Raw genomic sequence first — 24,288 nt, forward strand, 5'->3', positions numbered from 1 at the left:
AATCAATCACTCATGTAAAGATACAAATGTAAAGTTAATTGAATATTCTAGTTTATTTAGAAACTATTCAAATCCATTAAAACTATAAAAACTGAAAATTAAAAACAAATAAATTATATTAATGATTATATTAAATTATAATTTATGATTATTTATACAAATACACCAGATTTCAGAAGTCAAATGGGTTGAATTATTGACAGATTTATTAAATATTCAAGATGTAATCAGTTTTTCAGCTGCCAATAAGAATTACTCCTACTTAAGATTTCAGCACAGGAAATATGGCAAAAAACCTTCAGGCCGATTTCTCGGAATGCAACATTAAGGCAAAACTGCAAATGGTCAATCTCTTTGGTTTGGTATTTTGGTCCCAGAATGCCCCGTTTGGCTTGGTCGTATCATGTGAGTTCAGTCTGTTTGGTCTGAGGCAGGCGTAGAGCCGCCAGTCCTCCTGCCAGCAGGAGCGCAGACACTATCAGCAGAGGTACGGCACAGTTCGAGTCCACCAGCTGCCCAAAAACTACATTTCCCATGATGGCTGCCACGCGGCCCACTCCGGTGAAAACCCCCAGAGCGGATGAGCTACAAAAGAGAAACTGCAATTAATATATTCATTCATTTCATTCTCTGAATTCTATTTAAGAAACCATATTAAACACTTTCCTATTTATTTTTCAAATAATGATGGTAAAATTTTTATTAAGGTCATTATTTAGTATTTTTATAACTATTTTCCAGTCTCCAGACCTTTTTTAATACTGCAACTCTACAGGCCATATTTGCCTCAGTGCAAACCCTCTTAAGACACTAAACTAAAGACAGACAGTGAAAAATTTGCACTGAACAGGGCTATTTTTGCGCCGGCAGACCTTACTGCATATGCATTTGTAGGAGTTTTCCTTTCAGACACATTATTTATGGGAGGAGAGTATTTAAATGAATCACAAGGTGATTTACTAAGGTTTACGCTCGTCAATGTTACGCTACTGGTGTTTGTGTAACTTTGTGTAACTGGTGTTAAATGTAATTTATTCCTGTGATCAAAGCTGCATTACTCCAGTCTTCTGCGTCACATGATCCTTCAAAAATCATAATAATATGAGGATTTGCTGCTGAAGAAAGACCATGTGACACTGAAGTAATTCAACTTTGCATCACAGGAATTTTTAAAGTTCTATTTTTCCACAATATTGTCCTGTATTTTTAATCAAGTAAATGGAACCTTTCTGACTTATTTTAAAAGGATTTTAAAAAGCTTCAAAACTTTTGGGATTATGATCAGCTGACCTTTTTGCATCAGTAGCAATATTACAAGATTACAAATGGATATTGGGGTTTACCGTAGTTGTGTGGGGTAAAGTTCTGTCCCCACCACGTCCAGGGCGTTCCAGGAGATGACAGAAACGCCGCTGAACACGCAGGACACGATCAGACTCTGAGTTTTGGTTTTCACCATGTAGATGACGAACACGCTCACGCTGGACGCCAGCAAACTTACAGCTACCGGATAGAAAAAATATAATTATAGTGCACTTTATTAGTTCTTTAATATTTTATAATTATTAATGTGATTATGAGCTGCCATAACAAGCTGCCAATCAGTCATTGAAAGACAAAAACTTGCTGTACTAACACAGCAGAATTTTCCCGCCAATTCTGTCCATGAGCAGGATAGTGAAGATGTTTCCCGGCAAGTTTGAAGCCGCAGTTATAAAACCCTCCATGTATACTGCAAAAGACACAAAGCTATTATAAAAATACTTTAGCATGACAACAAAAGAGAAAAATATTTTATTTCATTTGATATGGATTTAGTAACATTAACCTGCAGTTTTGACTGGATAGCAGCTTTCATTCTTTGAGCTTTTGACTCGAGACGTGTTGGTGCATGGAGACCCTCCATCCTCGGCTCTCTTAAAAAGCTCCGGAAACCACATCCATAACCCATAATACCTGCACAGGGAGGTTTACCTCGTTTAATCATATCATCAAACTTATTCATAACCTAAAATAAAGTAAAAATGATCACAATAATGATCCACTCAAAGAATGTATTTGCCTATTTCAATTCAAACAGACTTTTTATTGGCCCAGGCAGTAGCAAAATACAGTCTGTTCAATTCCAAAGGTCAGAGGGACTGTGAAATTGTCGTGTCAAATAAAATTATGACTTTTTTTGGCGTCAGAAACCATTACTAACATTATAAGTGGACTTTAGAGAAAATAATAAACCTTAAAATAAAACTTTTAATAGGTTTTAAAACTTATAAAGTTTAGTACCCAAATGAAATGCAGAAAAATATAATCAGCAGAACGACACTTCTGGAAGCCAGCGGTCCAGCAAACAGCTGTTTGATGGGGTCCAGAGCCTGTGGGAGAAGCGGAGATGCCATCAAGACCTCGGTAAGGCATTCATACTTCGATTACGTGTCACGTGATCTGAACCTGTTTGAGTTGATGGCCGAACCGCTGATATCTTGAGCCGTTACTGGGCCTGTTTTTCTCTTCATCATCTTTGGGTCTGATCACAAGACCTAGTGCCTGTTGACTCAAAGTCACATTCATCAACCGATAAACCAAATATTGTTTCTTTCATGAACAGAACAGAGGGTAAGGTTTGGCCTAGAACTAATCAGTGATGTGGTACGCACAGGAAATGGTTTTGTGGCATGTCGGTTGTTCAGGTTGAACATCTTCTGGAACACAGATAAAGCCTCCGCCTCGCGTCCGGCCTGTGGAAGAGACACACCTAGTGAAATAAAGTGTCACTAAACCTAGTCTCGCGTAACCACAGCTTCAGACTGACAGCATCGAGGACTGCCCAAGAAGACGCTTGACTGACATGTACACAACCAATCACAGTTTGTTTTGTTCTGCTTCATGTTTAGCGGCGTGAAAATGTAACGTTGATGTCCCTGCAATAACAGACAGGTGTGCATCTATAAATTCTTAATTCAAGAACGTTGTGCAAGTTTACTGCAACAATGGAGCCGCGAACCTCACACACTTTTGAAAATCCAGCGTTTAGGTCCTGGTAAGCGCTCATTGTCACAGATGTAAACACGACGGCGTTCTTCTTCCACGAGGGAGTTTTTTGCGTCACGGCATTTGTTTCTAGGCGGACCATTAAAGAACGCAACACATTCGTCTCGCAGACATCCTGTAGAATTTAACCAATCAGATGATGACTTCAAAACTCCTGAAGTGTTTCCAGATAAGTGTGCCATATGCATCAGATGTTCAGCCAGCAGTTGAAGAGAGGCTGAGACTACTCTAAACATTCGACAATCATTCATCCCGTAACGGAACCAATGTAACTTGTAACTCATGAACTTAGCTCAAATCAGTCAAAATTTGAGTCGGTACACACCTCCATGAGGAACTTCGGGCTCTCCGGCATGACGAGTCTGAAAATAAGTGCTGATGACAAACTGGGGATGGAGCAGAGGACCACAAAAAGACGCCAACTCTGAAAATCCAACCAACCCCAATGAGCATTCAAAGATGTTCTGGGAATCACCGCCCACGCCGCACCTGAACAGAAACACACAAAATACCTATACAAATCTATATGTATGTGTGAAAGTTCTGTGCACATAGCAATGGCATATGAGTGTGTGTGTGTGTATTAATTATGGACAAAAATATAAAAAAAAATATATATACATATTTTATGAAGTGCTGCCAAATTGATCTAACATAAAAGTGTGTGCATATATGTGTGTGTGTGTTTGTATATATATATATATATATATATATATATATATATATATATATATATATATTTATATATATATATTTATGTTTATTAATGTATCTTATATTTTTCATTTATAGGTTTTTAGGTATGCATTTATTTCCTTTATTTATTTTTTGGTTAACGTTATAGATGTTCTGATTGTGTTCTTTACTGTTAATGTTTCAATATTATAACTAAAAAAATTGAACTTTCCAGACAGTAATTATAAAGACGCCCCTCTCTCTCTCAGCTCGGAGGATGATGGTTTTACCTGCTGCTAAAATATTTCCCGCCATCCAGAAGGTGGCTAGAGCGCTGATCATAGCTCCCCTCCGCACACATGGCTGAAACTCAGAAAAATACGAGAAGATGACAGGAATGGATCCGCCGACCCTGAGAGTGAGACACAGATCCATTCATGTGATTATAGTAGAGATTCTGTCTGTGTAATATATATCTAACCCATCAAAATATATACGTAAAACTATTTTGGGATGTTGTTACCCGACTCCACTGAAGAACCGCAGGAGCAGAAAGAGCCAGAAACTCGGGGCCAAACTGGCCACTGCGCCAAACGTGCCATTCACTGCCAGAGAGACGACCAGAACGCTCCGCCTTCCTCTGCGATCGGCCAGATAACCCCACACATAACCGCCCACCATCATCCCTGTCAAAGGAAATGCTAGTTATCTTACTGAGCAGCATGACAAATGGTCAGATGACACATTCATGTCAGCAGTTTCAATCACTGGCTCAGTTATGCATTTCTTGTTAAAATGCTCACAAAACAGTTAGCGTGACTCTGCAGTTTTCAGGCACCTGATAAGGCAAATAAAATGCAAAGTTCACCCAAACAGAGAACAAACTGTGACTTAACAGTTTATTTGATAAAAATGAGAAGTTAATGTTTCAGTTCCCTTGTTTGGCCTGCTGTTTAAGAAACCATTTTCTCTTCTTGAAATGCAACATGATTCTTTTTTACAGTTATTTGGTTAGAAAACAAAGAGAAAAGATAGATAATAACCAAGGAATATGCTGGCGGTGAGGAGCCCCATGTCGCCGGAGCTGAGCTGGAGGTCGCAGCGTGCCGTGGGCAGGAGGAACGACACACACAGAATCTCCACCGCATCGCTGGCGTTCGCCCAGCCGCAGACGACCAACAGCAGCCAATGGAAGAGCCCGAACCCTGCCGGCAGACAGAAACATGAGGACCGCAGACCGCTGCATAGGGACAAACATGGAACTAAATGTAGAACAAATTATATAAAAATAAAAATGATTTAACCTGCTTTCTCTACAGCCTCCTCATAAGAAAGTTTCTTTCTACTGGACACCTGGTCATCTGATGGACACATCATATATCAGTCAACATTTATTGACATCAAGAGGTGCATCAATATTTGGTCCAGCACTCTGTAAAGTCTCATGTGTTTGGGTCACATCCCAAAGACTAAATAATCAGAAAAGAAAATTAATTTAAAGGGTTGGTTCACCCAAAAATGTAAATTCTGTCATTAATTACTCACCCTCGTGTCGGTCCGAACCTGTAAGGCTTTACTTCATCTTTGGAACACAAATATAGTTAAGACCAGTGGAGTCACATGGATATGTTTTTCCTAACTTTCTGGACCTTCAAGGTGTTAAATAAATTGCTATGGAGGGATCAGAACATCAGAAATATCTCCATTTGTGTTCTAAAGATGAACTAAAATCTTACGGGTTTGGACTGACATGAGGGTGAGGAATTAATGACAGATTTACATTTTTGGGTGAACAGGTCTGGACTCAGAGGTGCCAATTCATGTGTGAAAATGATTCTTCATGCTCCCTCCCAACCATTCTCTCACAGTTTGAGCCTGACGCGTTTTGACATTGTCATCCTGGAATATGGGCATGATGTGTCTTCCTAAATGGTTGTTTAAGTAATGAAAAGCTACACACTCCATCAACGAGAGTTGGAAGAACTGTTGCCAAACATATAACATGCTAAAAAAAAAAAACATAAAAATAACTGCAACAATCTGCCTATTTAAATTCAAAAAGAGACTTGTATTTGGCAGAGCAGTGCGTAATACACAGTATATGTAATATGTAGCTTATTTGTATAACTCTTACACAAAGCAGCTTTACTTTAGAAAATCAAGACATTAATGTTTAAAATATCTTAATATCGTAAAACCCCTCGTGCTGGATCCAGATTTAGCAGTTAATAGTTTATATGACTGGTGAAAAGGTATATAAGTCAACATTATACTCATCTACAACACCAGGATATCAACCACTAGAGATCTAGTAATTCTAAACACACAATTTACATGAAAGCATCTTACCGTCTTCGTCTATATGAGTGGATGATAGCAGGGGTTCTGTGTCTTCATGAGCCCGTCGAGGCATAATGATAATTCAGTTTAAAGTATTTATGAGTGTAAACTACATGATCGTTGGGCAAACGACTCCATTCGCTGCTGTACTTCTGTAAACAAACCCTTTGGTGGGCGTGGCTTGCGCCAACGTCACAGCAAGGCTCGACCCTCCTAATTTTATTTTTATTGTATCACATTTTCCCTTGAAAATTCATGTGGCTCTGTAACATCGGCACACTAACGTTATGTATTTGTATACATTTTAAATCGGTGTATAAAAATAATAATCACTTTGGGAGTGGTCTCGTGAGCGTGACGTAGCCCGCAACTATTGGCCACCGGGCGTCGCTGTTTGTCACTCTCTCTCTCCGTATCGGTTCAGTGTCGCTCTCTCATTTTCACTCCAGCGTCCTCCGCTTGTAATAAAGTTTTTCCGTGTGTGGAGCTGAAGATGGCGGCCAGCTCGGAGCGCAGTCCTCCTCCTTTCCCGGACTCAGAGGAGCCCGAGCTGCTGGAGGACAGTGACGAGGGAGCGGATGCGTTCACGGGCACGGTGAGTAACACAATTAAACGCATTTATGAAGCTAATAAGTTGTGTACTTCATACACACAGACAGACAGAAAGAGAAGAAGACTGATCACGTTCACCTCTCTGACACCCTCACATCTGCATGTTCGTCTTCTTCTTCTCCTTCAGATCTTCAGGTCTGCTGGTTTACACGGCGTTTTCTGTTATCATATTTGCTTCATGATTTAATAAAGAAATCGTTTTCATCGCCACTTCAGATTTGATCCTTCCGCGTGGTTAAATAGATCTAAGTTTAGGCCTGTATGTGACAGACTGAAGTTTTTGGAGGACTCTTGTAACGTTATTTAAATAAATGTCACAAGGAATGTGACCCAGTTTTCCAAACAGACAGAAGTCACACTGTTAGAGAGAAGTGTGTATGTGTGTAAAATCTGTTATGTTGTGTCTAATTACGGAAGTGAGAAATTAAAATTTCTTTATGCAGGACCACCCAACAGCTAATGGTTGAGATATGGCAAATCTGTTTCTAATAACTGAGCTGGTGTCCAGCAGTACAATATTTACTTAGCATCTTAATTTCAGTCTTTTCAGGTCAAAGTACTGAAGCTCTGGTCATGTGAGTCTTTAATGTGAGTGAGTGACTAAATGCCTTCTATCCTTTTTTGCTTTGGGAAAGGAATTTCGCTGGACAAAAGTTTTGGAAAAGTTTGTAGGTTTTGAACCCTGCATGGGTTGATTCATAAACTGTAAGCAAGACATTTAACCGTGGTTTAAAGGAGTAGTTCACTTTAAAATTAAAATGACCCCATGATTTACTCCTACTCTATGTGTATATGTTATGTAGGCTACTCTTGTTCTTTCTGATGAACATATTCAGAGTTATATTAAGAAAATGGCAGTGCCCACGAGTTTGAAGCTCAAAAAAGAAGCTCTTCCATCCATTATAAGTGCTCCACGTGGCTCAGGGGGTTAATAAATGCCTTATGAAGGGAATCGATGGGGTTTTGTAAGAAAAATATCCATATTTTAAACTTTATTTAAAATGTATCTTCCACCAGACGGCCTTTCGTATTCAACTTATGCAGAAAGTGTATCAAGTTCAAAGCGCTTTCGTTCTAATGATATGTCGTGGCAGTTATGCTTTTTTCGTAAGTTGAACAGTGAACACAGAAAGCGGACTGGAGGAAGCCTGATGTTTTACTTTATAACGTTTTAAATATGGATATTTTTCTTACACGAATGCATCGATTCGCTTTAGAAGGCCATTATTAACTCCTGGAGCCGTGTGGAGCATGTTTATGAGGGATGCATGCACTTGTTTGGGCTTCAGACTTGTGGGCCTCGTCACTGCCTTTATAACCCCTGGCCTGGAAGCATCAGGATATTTATTAATATAACCATGGGTGTCAGAACCATTTTTGAAAACAAATGCCTTTCCGATCTGATATGTGATGGAAAAGGGAAGTAGAACGAGTTTGACAAAAGGTGGATTTGAACGTCGGGTTAATTTGCATCAACTCCCTGCCGGTCTTACCTAGGGCTGTATGGTTTGGGGAAAATATCTAGTTGCAATTATTCTGGTTAAAATTGCGATTGCAATATTAAAATGCAATTTTATTTTTTACAAATGATAATTGTGTGTGATATAACGTTTTGTTTATATATTAATATGACTAATAATTATTGTTATGATTATTATTGCAAAAAAATTAACAAAATAATAAATATTACTATTACAATACAATTTTCATTATTACATATTAAAAATAGATTATGTATGAATAAATATAAAAATATAATAATAATATTATTATTGTTATTTTACAGAGAACTTATTTTACACACAAAAAAACCTACTGGGCTACTGTTCCACCCATAGGGGCGGCCATTGCTTACCAAACCATCCCTGCTGTTAGCATCCCATTGACTCCCATTCATTTGTGAGTCACTTTGACGCTGAATAACTTTACATCTGAGGCGTTTAAAGACTCCACTTGTCCATTGTTTATTTCTAAAGAAACACGACAATGCATAAAAGGCTCCATTACCTTGTATCTTACACTATCGCCCCGTAGAAGCTGTTTTTGTAAAAATAGGCTAACGATTGCGTCATAACCAACGCGACTCTGTCGCACAGTTGAGAAATTACCGTATAGACCTGAGGAGACGCTCAGAAGCAATCTTTACTGTCTATCAGACAGTCGGGGGGACGTGGAGACATAAAGTCTGATAAAGTCAAGGGAGAAGAAGGGGGAGAAGCCGATAGTGAGCCAAAAGCAACGGGACAAAACATTGAAACAACGTTATTCAGATTTCACTTTCCATAACTACTAGAAGACCTACAGCTGTCAGACAGGAGGCTCACGTCACATCTACGTCGTCAAGCTCAGTCTGAGCCTGCGCAGTTCACTCAGCCATCAGGAAGTGAGTGCTTGTAATTGACCTCATTTTCCGCCGTTGAAGTCAATGGGATCGCTCTGTCCATTTCTTTTACTGTCTATGATAGGAACTCCCCCCTGTAAATGCTGACACTGCATCCTCAATAAACCCGTCTCCGGCATGATGACTCCAATCTTTCTAATAATCTTACGAATATCTATTTACCTAATATGACTTAAGACCTGCAGAATTATAATCATACACAGTCTGTTCATCGGACATAGGAGAACTGGCACCCCGACTGAGCCAGGTTTCTCTTTTTTTTCCTCCATTCCTGAAGGAGTTTTGGTTCCTTGCCACCGTTGCCTTTGGCTTGGCTTTCTCAGTTGGGGACACCTAAATTTCAACTTTATTACTGATCTGCCCGCATTGACATTATATGATAATTGAAATTAGCTGCAATTGCTCCTGCTTACGCTCTCCATCTCTGCAAGATTCGGTGATTCAGATTTCACTTTGCACAACTGCTAGAAGACTTACAACTGTCAGACAGGTTGCTCACGTCACATCTACGTTGTCACGGTCAGTCTCAGCCTTTAGGAAGCCAGTGCTTCTAATTGACTTCACCTTTCTCCATTGAAGTCTATGGGGTCGCTGTGTCCATTTCTTTTACTGTCTATGGGAATTCCCTAATGTGAAGCTAGCGCTGCTGAATAAAAAGAAGATAGAAGTGCTTTGGCTAATTAAACATGAAAACAATAAATGCGACCGCATCAAGATGAGGTATATTTGAGTTCTTCAAGCCATCTCAGGTATTTTTATAATAATAAAGTATCCAGTGCTGCTGTTTGACTTAGACTTTGTCACTGTATGAAATACTATAAAATAATGCATCGTCTGCCTCATTGTGATGAGAAGCCACATCGGCTCAAAAACACTCGACTGACGATATGAAGGTATAAGAACGTGTTATTAAACGTTGTCTATTGTTGAACAGGTTTATAAACGCTTTCCATTACTATAGTTTGTGAATATGTTCGACGCGCGATGTTTTTTCAAACGCACGTTATAGCGACTTAAACTCGCAGGCTTTCAGACGGAGCTGCGGTTACTCCTGATCACAGAGCCACTCTTCACTAACACACTGGGCATTTATTTATTTCATAAAAAATCGCAGCCTTTATGCTTTCATAATCGCGCACAACCCCAATTGCGGTTCGATTTCAATTAATCGTCCAGCCCTATTCTTACTCCTACACTACTTCCGCTATAATTAAATTGATGTCTTCTGTAATTTTGTGGCCGAACCAGATGTAAAAAAGGCAGGTTATTTGCACTTAAAGGGTAAGTTCACCCAAAAATGAAAATTTTGCATTAATTCCTCGCCCTCATGTGGTTTGACACCAGTAAGACCTCCGTTCATCTTCAGACACAAATGAAGATATTTGTGTTGAAATCCGATGGCTCAGAAAGGCCTTCATTGACACCAATGTCATTTCCTCTCTCAAGACCCATAAAGGCACTAAAGACGGCGTTACAAAGCCCATCTCACTACAGTGATCTACAGTCATTTAATGAAGACACGAGAATAGTTTTTGTGCACAAAAACACCCTAAATAACGACATATAGTGATAGCCTGCTTCAAAACACGTCTTCCTGAAACCTCGGAGCTTAATGAATCAGCGTATCGAGTCATGATTCGGATTGCGTGTCAAACTGCTGATCCGATCTGAACCGCTGATTCGATACTCTAGTTCATAATGCTCCGATTTTTGAAATTCATTATTGTTACAATAAAAATTATTTGGGTGGAAAATGTGCTTTAATTTTCAAAATAGGCTTTCTGTTTTATTTTGAACCACCAGTTGTATAAACGCAAAAATACTTATTAATAATATAACCTAATAATAAATATATTGCCATTTATGTATGTAATTATTTTTATGATAAGAACTTGGGTGAAAATGTGCTAAGCCTCAAATTGAATTCAATTTAAATCACCAGTTACAGAAACGCACAAATACATAAAATGACAAATATTAGTGTTGAAAATATTATATAACTACTGTTACAAGAATTTGGGTTGAAAATATGCTTAATATCTTATTTCTTTATTTAGGGTTGAGCTTTAACCGGGGATATAAAAATAAATAAGTAAAGGATAAGGATTCAATTATTATTATTTGTATTTTTTTGCAAATAAAGGGACGATATGAACATTGTGTGGATTTTCCTTTTTTGTTTTCATGACATTCATTTCGATCCCATGCCTTAGAGGTAATTTGGATGTGTATAATTTTTCTTTTGAGTAATGTGATATTCAGCACAAATGTTTAATATATTTGGGGGGAAAAAGTCCATGCCAGATGGAAAGTATTGGCGTGCATGGGCTGTTAAACACTGTAGTAAAACAGTTTGAACTCACAATATTTATATTTAAATGTACAACATTAGCTGTATAATGTTGGAACAAATCGTTTCTGTTTCGTTCCTAGTCGATCTCTGAGATGGATTCTCTATCACCGGACACGACCGGCCCTCCTAAAGACATCTTCAACGAGCCACCAGAAGATATCTTCAGCGATCCTCTTAGCGAAATTAACTCTGAACCCCAGAAGACCTTAAAGATACCATCTCCCGGTAGCGATGAGGCCGTCGACCTGTTTAGCGACCCGCTGGACGATGAAGCCGATGTTATTAGTTCACCTGAAGTCCAAAATCCCGTGCCAGATCTCTTGAACGAGCCCGTAGAAGCGCCAAAGTTTGATGTCATCATTGAAGCATCTAGAGACGTCAGCAGCATGCCTGTGGACAAAAACGCCACCGCAGCCCGACAGCAGGGTATTTTCGAAGACCCTCCGAAGGGCAGCGACAAAGGCTCTACCGCCAAAAAAGCAGGGAGTGCGGAGCTGTTCGGTGATGATGATGATGATGATGAAGAGGAGGAGGAAGATCTGTTTAAAGAGCCATTAAAAGGCATGAAGAAGAAGCCTCAGCCCTCAGCTGCGAGTGTGCCACCGCTCAATGTTTTCACAGAGGTGAAATCAGAAGTGAAGGTCAAGCCACAGGTTAAAGACGACCCCATGGATCTGTTCGCAGAGGAAGCCGTGACGGCTCCTGTCACCAAACCGTCCGCAGGCAGCAGCTCCAGGACCAATGGGGTTCACTCTGAGGAGCAGGATATATTCTCAGGTATGACATATTTCACATGTGACACTTCTGACTGCCTACCCAGACAATGTTTTTGGGACATCGTAAGTATGTTGGCTGATTTGTGTTAAAATGTCCAGTAAAGCCGGGTGCGCACGGTGCGATTTTGGCTGTCTGAGACAAAATTTGCAAATCCTAAAAGATTTTGGCAGTGTCAGAAGATTTGGTGCACGGTCCTGAAGTGTGACTTCTCATATGACGACCGTCAAATTATCTTCGTTTTTCAAAACTATGACCAGGGTCTTTGGTGTTTTATATTTTATCTATATCTAGTAAGTGGACTCATAGATGTCATGATGGAGCATCATAGGTACATTTGAATTGATGTATGAACAATAACTAGCCATTATTTTTAATCAATGGAGACGTAGCCATGTTATCCAAGCATTAAAGGTGCTGTATGTAAGCTTTTGGCTGTACTAAAGCATCAAAATTCCATCTTTTTTTGTCTGATATTTAGGGTCACGTACTCGTTTCTCTGAAAAACAATGCTACGGCCAGTTATTTTGCTTTGAAATGGGCGTATTGGTCTGTGCGATACCGCACTTTGACAATTTTTTGCCAACCCACCCCTGGGTTTCCAGTTGCCGGAAAAAGTGTTTTGTCGAGATTGCAGATTCTACCCGACCTAAACGGCCTCAGCACCCATCTAATAATATCTATGAAGGGGAGCATATTAAAACGCAATATCAACTCATCATAAATCAATAAATAAACTCATCAACTTAGTGTATGCGTCTCTTCACCTTCCATGTCATTGTCACTTGCGCTTATTCCTGTTGTGTGTCCTCAAACTGGCAATCCCGTGTGAGTGTCAAGTCTGAGGAGATTTTATTAATTGTTTTTTTTATTAATTTATTACACAAATTAGTTGTTCTAATCTTCAAAACTTAGTGAGCTGTCAATCTAGACAACATTTTTGAGCATCATAGTTGCTTGTTCAGATGGTAAATTTGAGTCTCAACCTTGTGAGCATTTTGGGGGATGTTTAAGCAATTTTGCGTTTCTAAAACAACATGAGAAAATGACATGTTTGAATGTTTAGGTTGTTTTTTTGAAACCTTGTAACTGGCTTACCTAGACTAGTTTTGGTGACATTGGTGCATTTAAAAGTTTTAATTTGTGTTTTGAAAAGGTATGAGCCGGCTACCCCTAGCATTTTTGGCTATCATAGGCATCAAGCGAGTGAACTGCCTTCCTAGACTTGATCATTGTAGATGCTCTCTTAAAATGATAAAACAAAAACTTAGTTAACTTCATCTAAAATTAAAAATAATAATAGTAAGTAATACTGAAGTAACACTGATTAGAACGCATCTAAAGTGCTGTAGGGTTTTTAAGGCTTAGTGTTTTTTGCGCAATTAAACATTTTCCTGCTTTTGGCTTTTTTAAAAGTTGCTCACATGTACAAGCGGGAATGCATGCACATCACTTCTGTGAGTGATGGATGATGAATTCGCTTTCTCAGCAGTGACTCAGGAAGGGGAAAAGGAATTCCTCCGTTACCTTTGACCTCTCACCCTGCTTTATGTTGCTGATGGAATGTGTTTTGCGTGTGTGTGTGTGTGTGTTTTTGCAGTTTTTTGTGTGTGTTGCACCATCTTTTTAGTTTTATTGAATTCGTAAAATGCACTTTCTCTCACTGTTTTTACCTAGAAGCCACTGTGGAGTTATCTCTGGACAGTCCTCGTAATGACCGCAAGAAGAAAGATGCCGTGAAGCCGTCGGTATCGGCTCCTGCCGCCCCTGTAGCCAGCAGCTCCAGCAAACCTCCGTCCAAAACCCTGGAGGAGGTAAAACATTTATAAAGAGGGTTGGAAATTGAATAGACAGACGGCTTTTCATGATGTTTGGCTGTCAGATTCACAATGAATCAGTCAAAAAGACTCAAGAATCTTAATCTCATGCATTATTTATTTGAATTGATATAAAAATATTCTCTCATACACCAAATTATTCAAAGGTAGTACTAATAGAATTAAGTTGTATCAGGATCAAAATTGGATTTGTTGCATTTCTTGTGATTCCATCTCTAGAGATCAACAGGTTTTCTTCTTCTTTTCTCTTTTTTTGTTTCCTTTTTTTCACGTAAAGCTGGAGGAAGAAGAAAGTGAGGACAAGTTTGATCTAAACATTTCCGTTACAAATCCAGAGAAAGTCGGTAAGCCCATCATCCTCCACTCTGTCAGCTTTCTGATGTCTCGTTTTTAGGATTTTGTGGATTAATGCTGTTTTCATAAAATGTTAGTTTGAAATGGCGCTTAAACCCAGTATTGAGCTGATTTTGCAGGAAAGCATTTTTATTTTACGGTTTGATAATCTTGTAAGGTGAAATTGTTCTAATTAAGGAACTGAGTCACAGATATGTCCATCTGGAGCATTGACATATCATCACAACTTCCTCTTTTTGCCCTGTAACAGCTATTTTTCATTTCCCGTTCTTCATCTTTTTTCAAAGGTTTCGTTGCTGTAATGTCCAAAATCGCCTCTAGGAGATATGATATATATGTACTATTTCTGTAACAACAACAATAGTTGTAATAGTTTGCTCACAATTACCTGAGTGTGTGAGCCTGTTTATGTGTTTATGAGGACACAAATTTGTATAACTACATGAGTATTACACTGGTATTACACTATAAATGTGGTTTATGAGGACATATCAAATGTCCTCATAATTCAAATGGCCTTAAAAACATTCTAAATGATGTTTTTTTGAGAAAGTAAAAATGCAGAATGTTTCCTGCGATGGGTAGGTTTAGGGGCAGGGGCAGTGTAAGGGGATAGAAAATACGGTTTGTACGGTATAAAAACCATTACGCCTATGGAGAGTCCCTGTAAACCACATAGACCAACGTGTGTGTGTGTGTGTGTGTGTGTGTGTGTGTATATATCACATACACGCCAGTTGACAAAAGTTAGGTTTTTTTTTTTAAGTGACCCTGCTAGTTTTAGATGCGAGAAAAATATATATTTATCAAATATTTTTAAATAAGAGGGAGAGAAAAAAAAACACTAAAATTGTTTAAGGTATTTATCTAATAAAATGATTTGGCAAAAAAAGAAAATACAGCTAAAAGTTCATTACAATTTCAAAAGATTTGTACAAAAACAAAAAACTGACAGGAAAAAGCATACATTGAATACTACAAGATAATCTGTTATTAATATTTAGTTGGTTCTCTTTTTTCATGTGTTCATAATTTTTTTCATGACCAAAAATTATGTCTGCATAATTTGTCATGCTTCATTGTTATCATAAATGATCATTTGTGTGTGTGTGCGTCCATGTGTGTGTTTCTGTTGTCTGTGTGTAGATAGATAGATAGATAGATTTGCAAGAGGATAGCAAAGAGGATAGACAATCATAGCAGAAGTAATTTTAAACATTGTTGGTTTACTCTAGTTTGCTGGTTTTAGCTGGTCAACTGGCCTGGACAAACAGGTATTTAACTGGCAATCCTTCTAAAACCAGCGAACCAGAGTATTCTGGGAGACCAGTTTAGGCTAGTCAAGGTTTGTTTTTGTTTTGTTTTTTCAGCACGGAGAGAAATGTTGAGAATAAACCTGTGACCTTTGTGTAACCAGTCCTTTTCTTTACTCTATATGTTATGTCAGGGTTTTATTTTTGGGGATGTGAGGTGATTTCATTATCTCTGCTTCTTACAGGTGATGGTATGAATGCTTATATGGCCTACAAAGTTTCAACACAGGTGATGTTTATTTTATTTATTTTTTCAGTCTCTTTACTTGTGCAGTTTGCACTACCACACAATACGTCACGGTCTAAATCTCGCTTTCTTCTCATCCTCTCAGACGTCGTTAACCATGTTCCGTAGCAAGACCTTTACTGTGCGCAGACGCTTCAGCGATTTCCTGGGATTGTACGAAAAGCTCTCAGAGAAACACTCACAGAATGGATACATCGTACCTCCACCACCAGAGAAGAGCATTCTGGGTAGAAACTTGCTTCTGCTAATGCATCTGATCTGATTGTGAATAAGTGTCTGATTATCAATAAATGTGTGTGGATTTTCCAGGTATGACAAAAGTCAAAGTCGGGAAGGAGGATCCATCGTCAGCAGAGTTTGTGGAGCGGAGGAGAGCTGCTCTAGAGAGGTTTGTTCTTTGCTAGTTGCGATGTAAACCACTCTTAGTAAAGCGATGAATCACTCTTCTTGTCCCGGCCAGCCACATGTCATCAGTGTCATGTCAGAACGTTTTGTTCTTTTTGTTACATTGCACTAAGTAGCCCCTTCCCCAGTAAAAACTCATTGGTTTAAAATTCCTCTCCATATATCTATATAAAAAACATCAAACTATGATTGGCTGTGGTGTTGCTGCCATACAGTATTTTAATTCTATTGAGGACAGAAACATTACTTGGATTTATCAATAAAATATTAATTACTACTATCATTATATGTATTTTAATTTTAATGAGAACAGAAAAATTACTTAAACGGAATATAATAATGTTAGTAGTAATTTATTTATATGCATGCATGTGTGTGTATGTATACGTATATGTATATGTATATATATATGAATAATAATATTAATATATATTTTAAATGAGGACTTGGATGAAAATGTACTTATTTCATGTCATTATATGCATTTTAATTTTTACTGAGAACAGAAAAAATATTTAAATTGTATAATATATTAATATTAACGACTACTAACATGCATTTTAATTTTATTAAGGACAGAAAAGTTACCTAACTGGATAATATAATAATTTTAGTAATAATTAATATTAATATATATTTAAGAACTGAGGACAAAAATGATTGGATGTGATATTTGTTGTAATTATTTTATATATATAATATATGTATGTATGCATGTATGTTTGTTTATGAGGATAGAAACTCTTAGATTGGGTAATATAATATTGATTACTTCTATCATTTGATGTATTTTGATTTTAATGAAGACAGAAGTATTATTTTGATTGGATAACATTTTCATATAGTACTTTATTAAATAATAAATACAATTAAATAATGCATTATTAAATTTGACAGTGCAATGTAATTTATAGTTAGTAGTAAATATATATATATATATATATATATATATATATATATATATATATATATATATATATATATATTAATGAGGGCAGAAAAATGACTTGATTGGATAAAAAAGTATAATGTAATATATTGCTTATATAAAGTATTAGAAAGTATTAGAAATGTAATTTAAGTTATACTTATTATACTACATCCCAATGTATTATATTATCGAATCTAATGTTATTGATTATAATTTAGATTGGATAATATTAGTAATTAATATTAGTATATAATTAATTTTATTTTGAGGTTTTGTGTTTGAGGATTGTTTGTGTGTTGTTTTAGGTACCTTCAAAGGGTTGTATGTCACCCGTCTCTCCTGCAGGACCCTGATGTCAGAGAGTTTTTAGAGAAAGAAGAGGTGAGAGCACTTCAACACATGCGACCGAAAAGTAAAAAACACAACATTAAATGAAACTACGTGCAGATGTTCATCTATTCATTCCTCACATGTAGAAACACTGTTGTGATGATAACTCAATGCTCTGTGTGTGTGTTAGTTGCCCAGAGCAGTCGGCACACAAGCTCTGAGTGGAGCCGGCTTCCTCAAAATGCTCAACAAAGCCACAGATGCTGTGAGTAAGATGACCATAAAGATGAACGAACAGGACGTGGTGAGTGGGAAAACATGCTGGTCTGACCCACACTGAGCTCCTCTATAAACAGAACTAGGCTTAAAACCAACCTAGAAAGGAGACTAAATATAAAACTGTTTGTGTTCTTGTTGGTTTCAGTGGTTTGATGAGAAGATCCAGGATGTAGAAAACGAAGAACAGCAGTTGCGGAAACTTCACATCATGGTGGAATCTCTTGTCAATCACAGGAAAGGTCAGAAGGGCAAAGAGCCTCACATTTTAAAGGGGTGCTGAATTGAGAAATCAACTTTCCCTTCAGCTTTTGATATATGAAATATGGTGGCCCAGTAGCGCAGCCATACTAAATTAAACCTCAACAAAAAGAAATTGCCACAACACAACAGAAACACGCCACAACACAACAGAAACAAGCCACAACACAACAGAAACAAGCCACAACACAACAAAAACAAGCCACAACAGAATCAAGCCACAGCACAACAGAAACAAGCCACAGCACAACAGAATCAAGCCACAGCACAACAGAATCAAGCCACAGCACAACAGAATCAAGCCACAGCACAACAGAATCAAGCCACAGCACAACAGAATCAAGCCACAGCACAACAGAATCAAGCCACAGCACAACAGAATCACCACAACACAACGGAAATGCTCCCGACCACAAGGGGGCTCTCTAAGTGCAATAAATGTAGTTTTCCTTGCCATTGTTCTATAAATTGGCCAGTCTTACAAAGATATAAACACTATGATCAGTTTTTAGTGTGTAACCCTTGTATATCGACATGAAATATCAATTCAAAATCACCTACATGCATTACAGCTGCATATTTATACTTGTGCTTTAACTCTCTATCACATCATTTGATGCCCAAGGGAACGTCTGCCAATTCCACCAATTGGTTGAAATGTATAATTTTATTAATTCAATTATTATTATTATTTTTTTAATGTTCAAATTCCAATGTTGTGCATTATTGAGTCAGTTTTTTTACAATACTACCAAGCTGTGGAATTTTAACATGTCTGTTTTTAAATGTTAAACGTAATTTAAATTCATACAAATTGTATGTTTCAACTGCATGGTGCAATTGGCAGAAGTTCCCTTGGGCATCAAGCCCATTTCCGTTGTGTTGTGGCGATTTTGTTGTGTTGTTGTATAATTTAGTACGACTGCACTACTGGGCCACTGTAATAAAAGTTCATAGTAATATAAGAATATTCTGTAAGTTTCAGAGCTGAAAACTTCCTTATTAGTAAAAGAAAAGCTTTTATAGACATCAAGCCTAGAAAACGAGGCTCTCAAATCAATGGCGTAGTAGAACAGGGAAACGGCACCTCTACAGATAAATGTGTACGCCTGGTTCTGTAGCCCCGCCCACCGACTTGTGGAGCTAAACTGATTGCATTACCGAGCAATAAACAAGCTGAAGATAGCTTCAGACTCGGACATGTATCCACCGATCGGGCGGACCAAGGAATAAAAAAATTATTCAATTGCGGGTGGATAAGAGAAATAATTTTGTTTGTTTGATAAATATGTTTTGAAAGCCCTGTGAGAGAATCATTCTGGCTGCTGCTTTCAAAACAATCCCTTCCTCATGGGAACTAAAGGGGCAAATCTTCTCCAATCCTAGCCGCGAGCGTTTACTTTCAAGTCTCCAGTGCAGCACGCCCATCAAAACCCAGAGTTCAGGAGAGAGCCTCAAAAACCAGTGTAAAAAATAGCCTATTACTTATTAGTTGTGATGTTTTTGAATGTAAAAACCACACGAATGTCATTAGTTGACCTCAGACAACAGTACAAAAAAATCAAAAAAGCCAGTTCATGACACCTTTAAAATAAATGTGGATATTTAAAATGTTATGCAACCCATTTTATTTCTGTAATGTGACATTGTTGATTAAATGAATTGATGGCTGTAAAGAAACTGCTTGTTAGTTTCTAGAAACTAGAAACTGCTTGCAACTGAGGGTGGAATGTGTGTTTCAGAGTTGTCTGGGAACACGGCCGTGTTTGCGAAGAGCGTGGCGATGTTGGGCAGCTCGGAGGATAACACGGCTCTGTCGCGAGCTCTGTCTCAGCTGGCCGAGGTGGAAGATCGAATCGAGCAGCTCCATCAGGACCAGGCCGCCAACGACTTCTTCACCTTCTCGGAGCTGCTGGCCGATTATATACGACTGCTGGGAGCCGTCAGGGTACAGAAACACACATCCAGTCACACTTATCTTTTTGAACATTTAAGGTATTATATCATGTAAATCTGACACGGATTAATTCCTTATAATTAATCTTATCTGTTAGTTGCTGTCTATCAAGGAGAAAATTATACCTTTCATTTGTAAACCTATTTAATTCACTGGATTGTCCAAAAATAGGCATTACCACATGGCTGCTATTTTGCATTTTGTTTTTACTATTTTCCCAATATATAATAGTTTTTGTCAATAGCAGTAGTAATAATAAATGCATTTTAATTTAATTTAATTTTATTAATATTATATATATATATATATATATATATATATATATATATATATATATATATATATATATATATATATATATATATATATACACACATACATATACATTATAATTTTTTTGCATTGTTATAAATCTGATCTGTAAAAATCTTATTCATTATTATATTAATAATAATTATAATGAATAATAATTAAATGTTACTTATATTTAATTATTGCTATAATTGTTATTTGTTAGTATAATTTATTCAAATATTTACAGGTGTCTATTAGGGTCATTATTGTATCAGAATTCATTATTGTTATTATTATTATGGATATATAATTTTTATAATATATAATCATTTTTATTTTTACAATTATTATTTAAAAATAATAGTAATAAAAACATTAATAGCAGTAATGTAGATAAAATACCAGTCAAAAGTTTGTAATAATTTAAGCTTTTTGCGTTGTTTTTAAAGAAGTCTCTTCTGCTCACCAAAGCTGTATTTATTTGAACAACAATACATTAAAAACAGTAATATTGTGAAATAATATTACAATTTAAAATAAGTGTTTTCTATGTGAATATATTTTAAAATGTAATTTATTTTTGTGATCAAAGTTGAATTTCATCATTCATCATCGATCATCATTACTCCAGTCCTCAGTGTCACATGATCCTTCAGAAATCATTCTCATGATGATGATTTAATGCTTAAGAAACATTTGATTTATACATTTGATATAATTATAAAAAAAACATTGATAATCAAACACATGCAGACTTGATGAGTGAGACTTAAAAAAAAAATCAGATTTATTCCATACCTTTAGTTTACACAAAATATGTATCATTATGCTAAAAATAAGCAATAACATCTATAATAAGAGTATTACTAATAATACTTATCATTTATTTGTGTTATACATTGTCAGGGGTGTTTTGATCAGCGAATGAAAGCGTGGCAGCGCTGGCAGGACGCTGAGAACATGCTGCAGAAAAAAAGAGAAGCTGAGGCCAAACTCCTGTGGGCCAACAAACCCGACAAACTCCAGCAAGCCAAGGACGAGATCACTGAGGTGACTGCGCAAAAACATGCTTCTGTTTGTGTACAGACGAACGCTCACATCTGTAACCTTCTGCCTTTACCATCTCGTCCTGCAGTGGGAGGCAAAGGTCACGCAGTTCGAGAGAGACTTTGAGAGAATTTCAGCCACTGTACAGAAAGACGTCATCCGTTTTGATGTGAGACTTGATTTCCCTGTTGGCATCAGATATCTTGGCATTAAAGTGCCTCTATTATGCTTTTTTGTAGTCTTTCATCTAGTGTGTGTAATATAGCTGTTTGTGAATATAAGGTCTGCAAAGTTTCTAAGATCAAAGTGCAAGACAAATTGAGTTAGAATAAAAGGGTTCGATTCTGAACTGACATTGTCAGTCAAGCAAATCCACTTTTCATGCACTCGTGCTCAAATTTATATGACAAAACCACCACAATTTTTCCTGTTCATATCACTGTGTATTAATCCCAAGCTAAAGATCAGATGTGATGGTGTTTAGTTTCTAACACAAGCTGTAAGCAATGGACCAATCACAACAGACTGGGCTATCTGACCAATCAGAGCAGGGGCCCATTGCACAAAACTAGGATAAGGAATTAAGGCAGGATATCTTGGTGATCCTGGCTCAATTTATCAGATTTTGTACAGTTATCTTTTGTTATTGTTCTTGGTGTGAGGGTACGTTTACACGACAGCGGTGTACTAAATATTGCATACAGATGTCAAGATCATCAAGATATCCCGGCTTAATCCCTTATTCTAGTTTTGTGCAATAGGCCATGATTGAGCCATCTGACCAATCAGAGCAGAGTAGACCAATCACAACAGACTGGGCCATCTGACCAATCAGAGCAGAGTAGACCAATCACAACAGACTGGGCCATCTGACCAATCAGAGCAGAGTAGACCAATCACATCAGACTGGTCCATCTGATCAATCAGAGCAGAGTAGACCAATCACATCAGACTGGTCCATCTGATCAATCAGAGCAGAGTAGACCAATCACAACAGACTGAGCCATCTGACCAATCAGAGCAGAAAAAATTAGGAATCTTTAAAATAGCATAACAGAAGCACTTTATTTACAGTTTTTCTGACTTTAAATGAATTTTTTTTATATTTAATGTCTCTGACTGACAGTTCATTTAAATGTCTTTGCTAACAGAAAGAGAAGGCTCGGGATTTTAAGAGGCAAATCGTCAAATATCTGGAGTCACTGCTGCACTCACAACAACAGGTACAAGAACCTTTTCATTTTTTTCCCGAAAAAAAATCTGACGGAACACTTTTTATAAATGTCATATTTCGCTCTCTCTCTCTCCTCTAGCTGATAAAATACTGGGAGGCGTTTTTGCCGGAGGCGAAAGCGATCGCATGAGGCGCACAAACACACACTCACCCGTGACTGAGGCCTTTCTACACTCTTTACCTCTTGCCTATAAACCAAGAGAAATCGTGCTGCGAAGGGAAATCATCTATCCGGCCGCTCGTTACTCTGATCCAATCAGAACCTTGTATATTTTCTGTGTAATCTTCACCTTTATTTTCTTACTGTTGTTTTGGGGATGTGAACGCATGCGGTGGTGGCTGGGTGTCTTCCTCGTCTGTATGCAAACAAACTCTAGTTTATTATCTGCTCATCACCACTAGAGGGCGCTCTCCGCTCACACACACTCGTGACCTGTCAAGAAGAGATTGTTTTTTATTAAGGAGGGATGTTAGAGACAAATGGTGTATACCAATTACCAAATACTTAGTATACACCTTAAAACACCGTAATGACATTTGTGTTTAGCAAGTAAAAGAGGTTGTGATGCAGTTTATTGTGGACTATTGAAATCAGTGACTCTACGTGTCACTTACTCTCGATCAGTGATTGATTTCTCTTTTGCTGACTCGTTTTAAGTCTTCAATAGGATCTTGTTCGATTGACGTAAAGCATTTAAAAGCCGCTCCTAAAGCGTTTTATATCCGTACTGGAGCTCTATCACCGGGTCGAACAGGAGAGCCCAAAGCACTTCAGTCTTAACTGGTTTTCTTCATTCAGTTTTTCCTCGTACTTTACTTCTTTTTCCTCTTGATTTACTTCATTTTTACATTTTTAGACATTTAAGCCAACATGTTATCATTTTGTGTCAAACCATATTTGACTCTGGCATGTTATAATAATTCATAGACTTTTGCTACGCTACTATTAATGATTTGATTTTGTTTTTTTATACAGATTTTGCTGCTGTCAGAGTTTGTAGATTCATTGTCATTTATAACATTAGACTTTTATTTTTATTAGTTTGCTTCATAAATAATGTTTTGGGCCTTCTGTGATGACATTTTGAAAACACATACAGGTTGGACTTCACCATTAGGTGCCATAAAAATCAGATGTTTGTTTATAAGAGGGGGAAAAGGGGCAGGTATTTTTTTCACTATGGACACTTCTATTGAGAAAACAATAAAGAATTAATTACAAATATAAAGCTTTTGATTTTATAGTCATTTGGTGTGTGTGTGTGTGTGTGTGTGTATATGTATGTAAAAATGAAAATGCATCTTTAATATGATTTAAGTACTATATATATATATATATATATATATATATATATATATATATATATAATCAATCTACTTTTAGTATTTAAATCCTTTTAAATTATTTTAGTAGGCTATGCTTAAGTATTATTTCTGTTTTATTTATATTTTTTCAATTCACTTTTCATTTTAGTTGTAGTTTTGTGCCTTTTTTATTTTACAAATTTAAATTTTCTTTTAAATCTTATTTTTGCTTCAATTTAAAGAAAAGTATAATTTATTTCTGCTGTATTTATAAATATTTTTTATCTAAATTA

The 24,288-nt window shown here is 37.1% G+C and overlaps 2 protein-coding genes across 2 annotated transcripts; one reads left to right on the top strand and one right to left on the bottom strand.

Annotated features, from left to right (window-relative positions):
- Positions 1 to 188: 188 nt before the first annotated feature.
- Positions 189 to 6,217, bottom strand: sv2 (synaptic vesicle glycoprotein 2). Its single transcript, XM_067436696.1, has 13 exons — positions 6,073 to 6,217; positions 5,028 to 5,084; positions 4,767 to 4,928; positions 4,247 to 4,409; positions 4,014 to 4,135; positions 3,374 to 3,537; positions 2,655 to 2,735; positions 2,449 to 2,544; positions 2,284 to 2,372; positions 1,829 to 1,956; positions 1,637 to 1,732; positions 1,344 to 1,503; positions 189 to 585 (listed from the first exon to the last, which is right to left on the bottom strand). Exons 1-13 carry the CDS (start codon positions 6,134 to 6,136, stop codon positions 402 to 404), a joined length of 1,566 nt encoding a protein of 521 aa, XP_067292797.1. The 5' UTR covers positions 6,137 to 6,217; the 3' UTR covers positions 189 to 401.
- Positions 6,218 to 6,498: 281 nt separating this feature from the next.
- snx1a (sorting nexin 1a) lies at positions 6,499 to 23,919 on the top strand. The gene is made up of 15 exons (XM_067436117.1): positions 6,499 to 6,658; positions 11,510 to 12,206; positions 13,881 to 14,017; positions 14,319 to 14,385; positions 15,894 to 15,937; positions 16,041 to 16,182; positions 16,265 to 16,343; positions 17,597 to 17,672; positions 17,812 to 17,925; positions 18,046 to 18,139; positions 19,901 to 20,106; positions 21,316 to 21,459; positions 21,545 to 21,625; positions 22,608 to 22,679; positions 22,770 to 23,919. Exons 1-15 carry the CDS (start codon positions 6,557 to 6,559, stop codon positions 22,818 to 22,820), a joined length of 2,106 nt encoding a protein of 701 aa, XP_067292218.1. The 5' UTR covers positions 6,499 to 6,556; the 3' UTR covers positions 22,821 to 23,919.
- Positions 23,920 to 24,288: the final 369 nt, after the last annotated feature.

This window comes from Pseudorasbora parva, chromosome 25, assembly GCF_024679245.1.
Source record: "Pseudorasbora parva isolate DD20220531a chromosome 25, ASM2467924v1, whole genome shotgun sequence".
Classification (NCBI taxonomy): domain Eukaryota; kingdom Metazoa; phylum Chordata; class Actinopteri; order Cypriniformes; family Gobionidae; genus Pseudorasbora; species Pseudorasbora parva.

Excerpts from the sequence above, each read along its gene's own strand:
- sv2 (XM_067436696.1), bottom strand. The coding sequence starts at position 6,136 with ATGCCTCGACGGGCTCATGAAGACACAGAACCCCTGCTATCATCCACT. Across the intron at positions 5,085-6,072 it reads CACTCATATAGACGAAGACG|ATGACCAGGTGTCCAGTAGA; the intron begins GTAAGATGCTTT and ends TGTGTCCATCAG. Across the intron at positions 2,736-3,373 it reads GCCCGAAGTTCCTCATGGAG|GCCGGACGCGAGGCGGAGGC; the intron begins GTGTGTACCGAC and ends TCTCTTCCACAG.
- snx1a (XM_067436117.1), top strand. The coding sequence starts at position 6,557 with ATGGCGGCCAGCTCGGAGCGCAGTCCTCCTCCTTTCCCGGACTCAGAG. Across the intron at positions 12,207-13,880 it reads GGAGCAGGATATATTCTCAG|AAGCCACTGTGGAGTTATCT; the intron begins GTATGACATATT and ends GTTTTTACCTAG. Across the intron at positions 16,344-17,596 it reads AGGAGAGCTGCTCTAGAGAG|GTACCTTCAAAGGGTTGTAT; the intron begins GTTTGTTCTTTG and ends GTGTTGTTTTAG.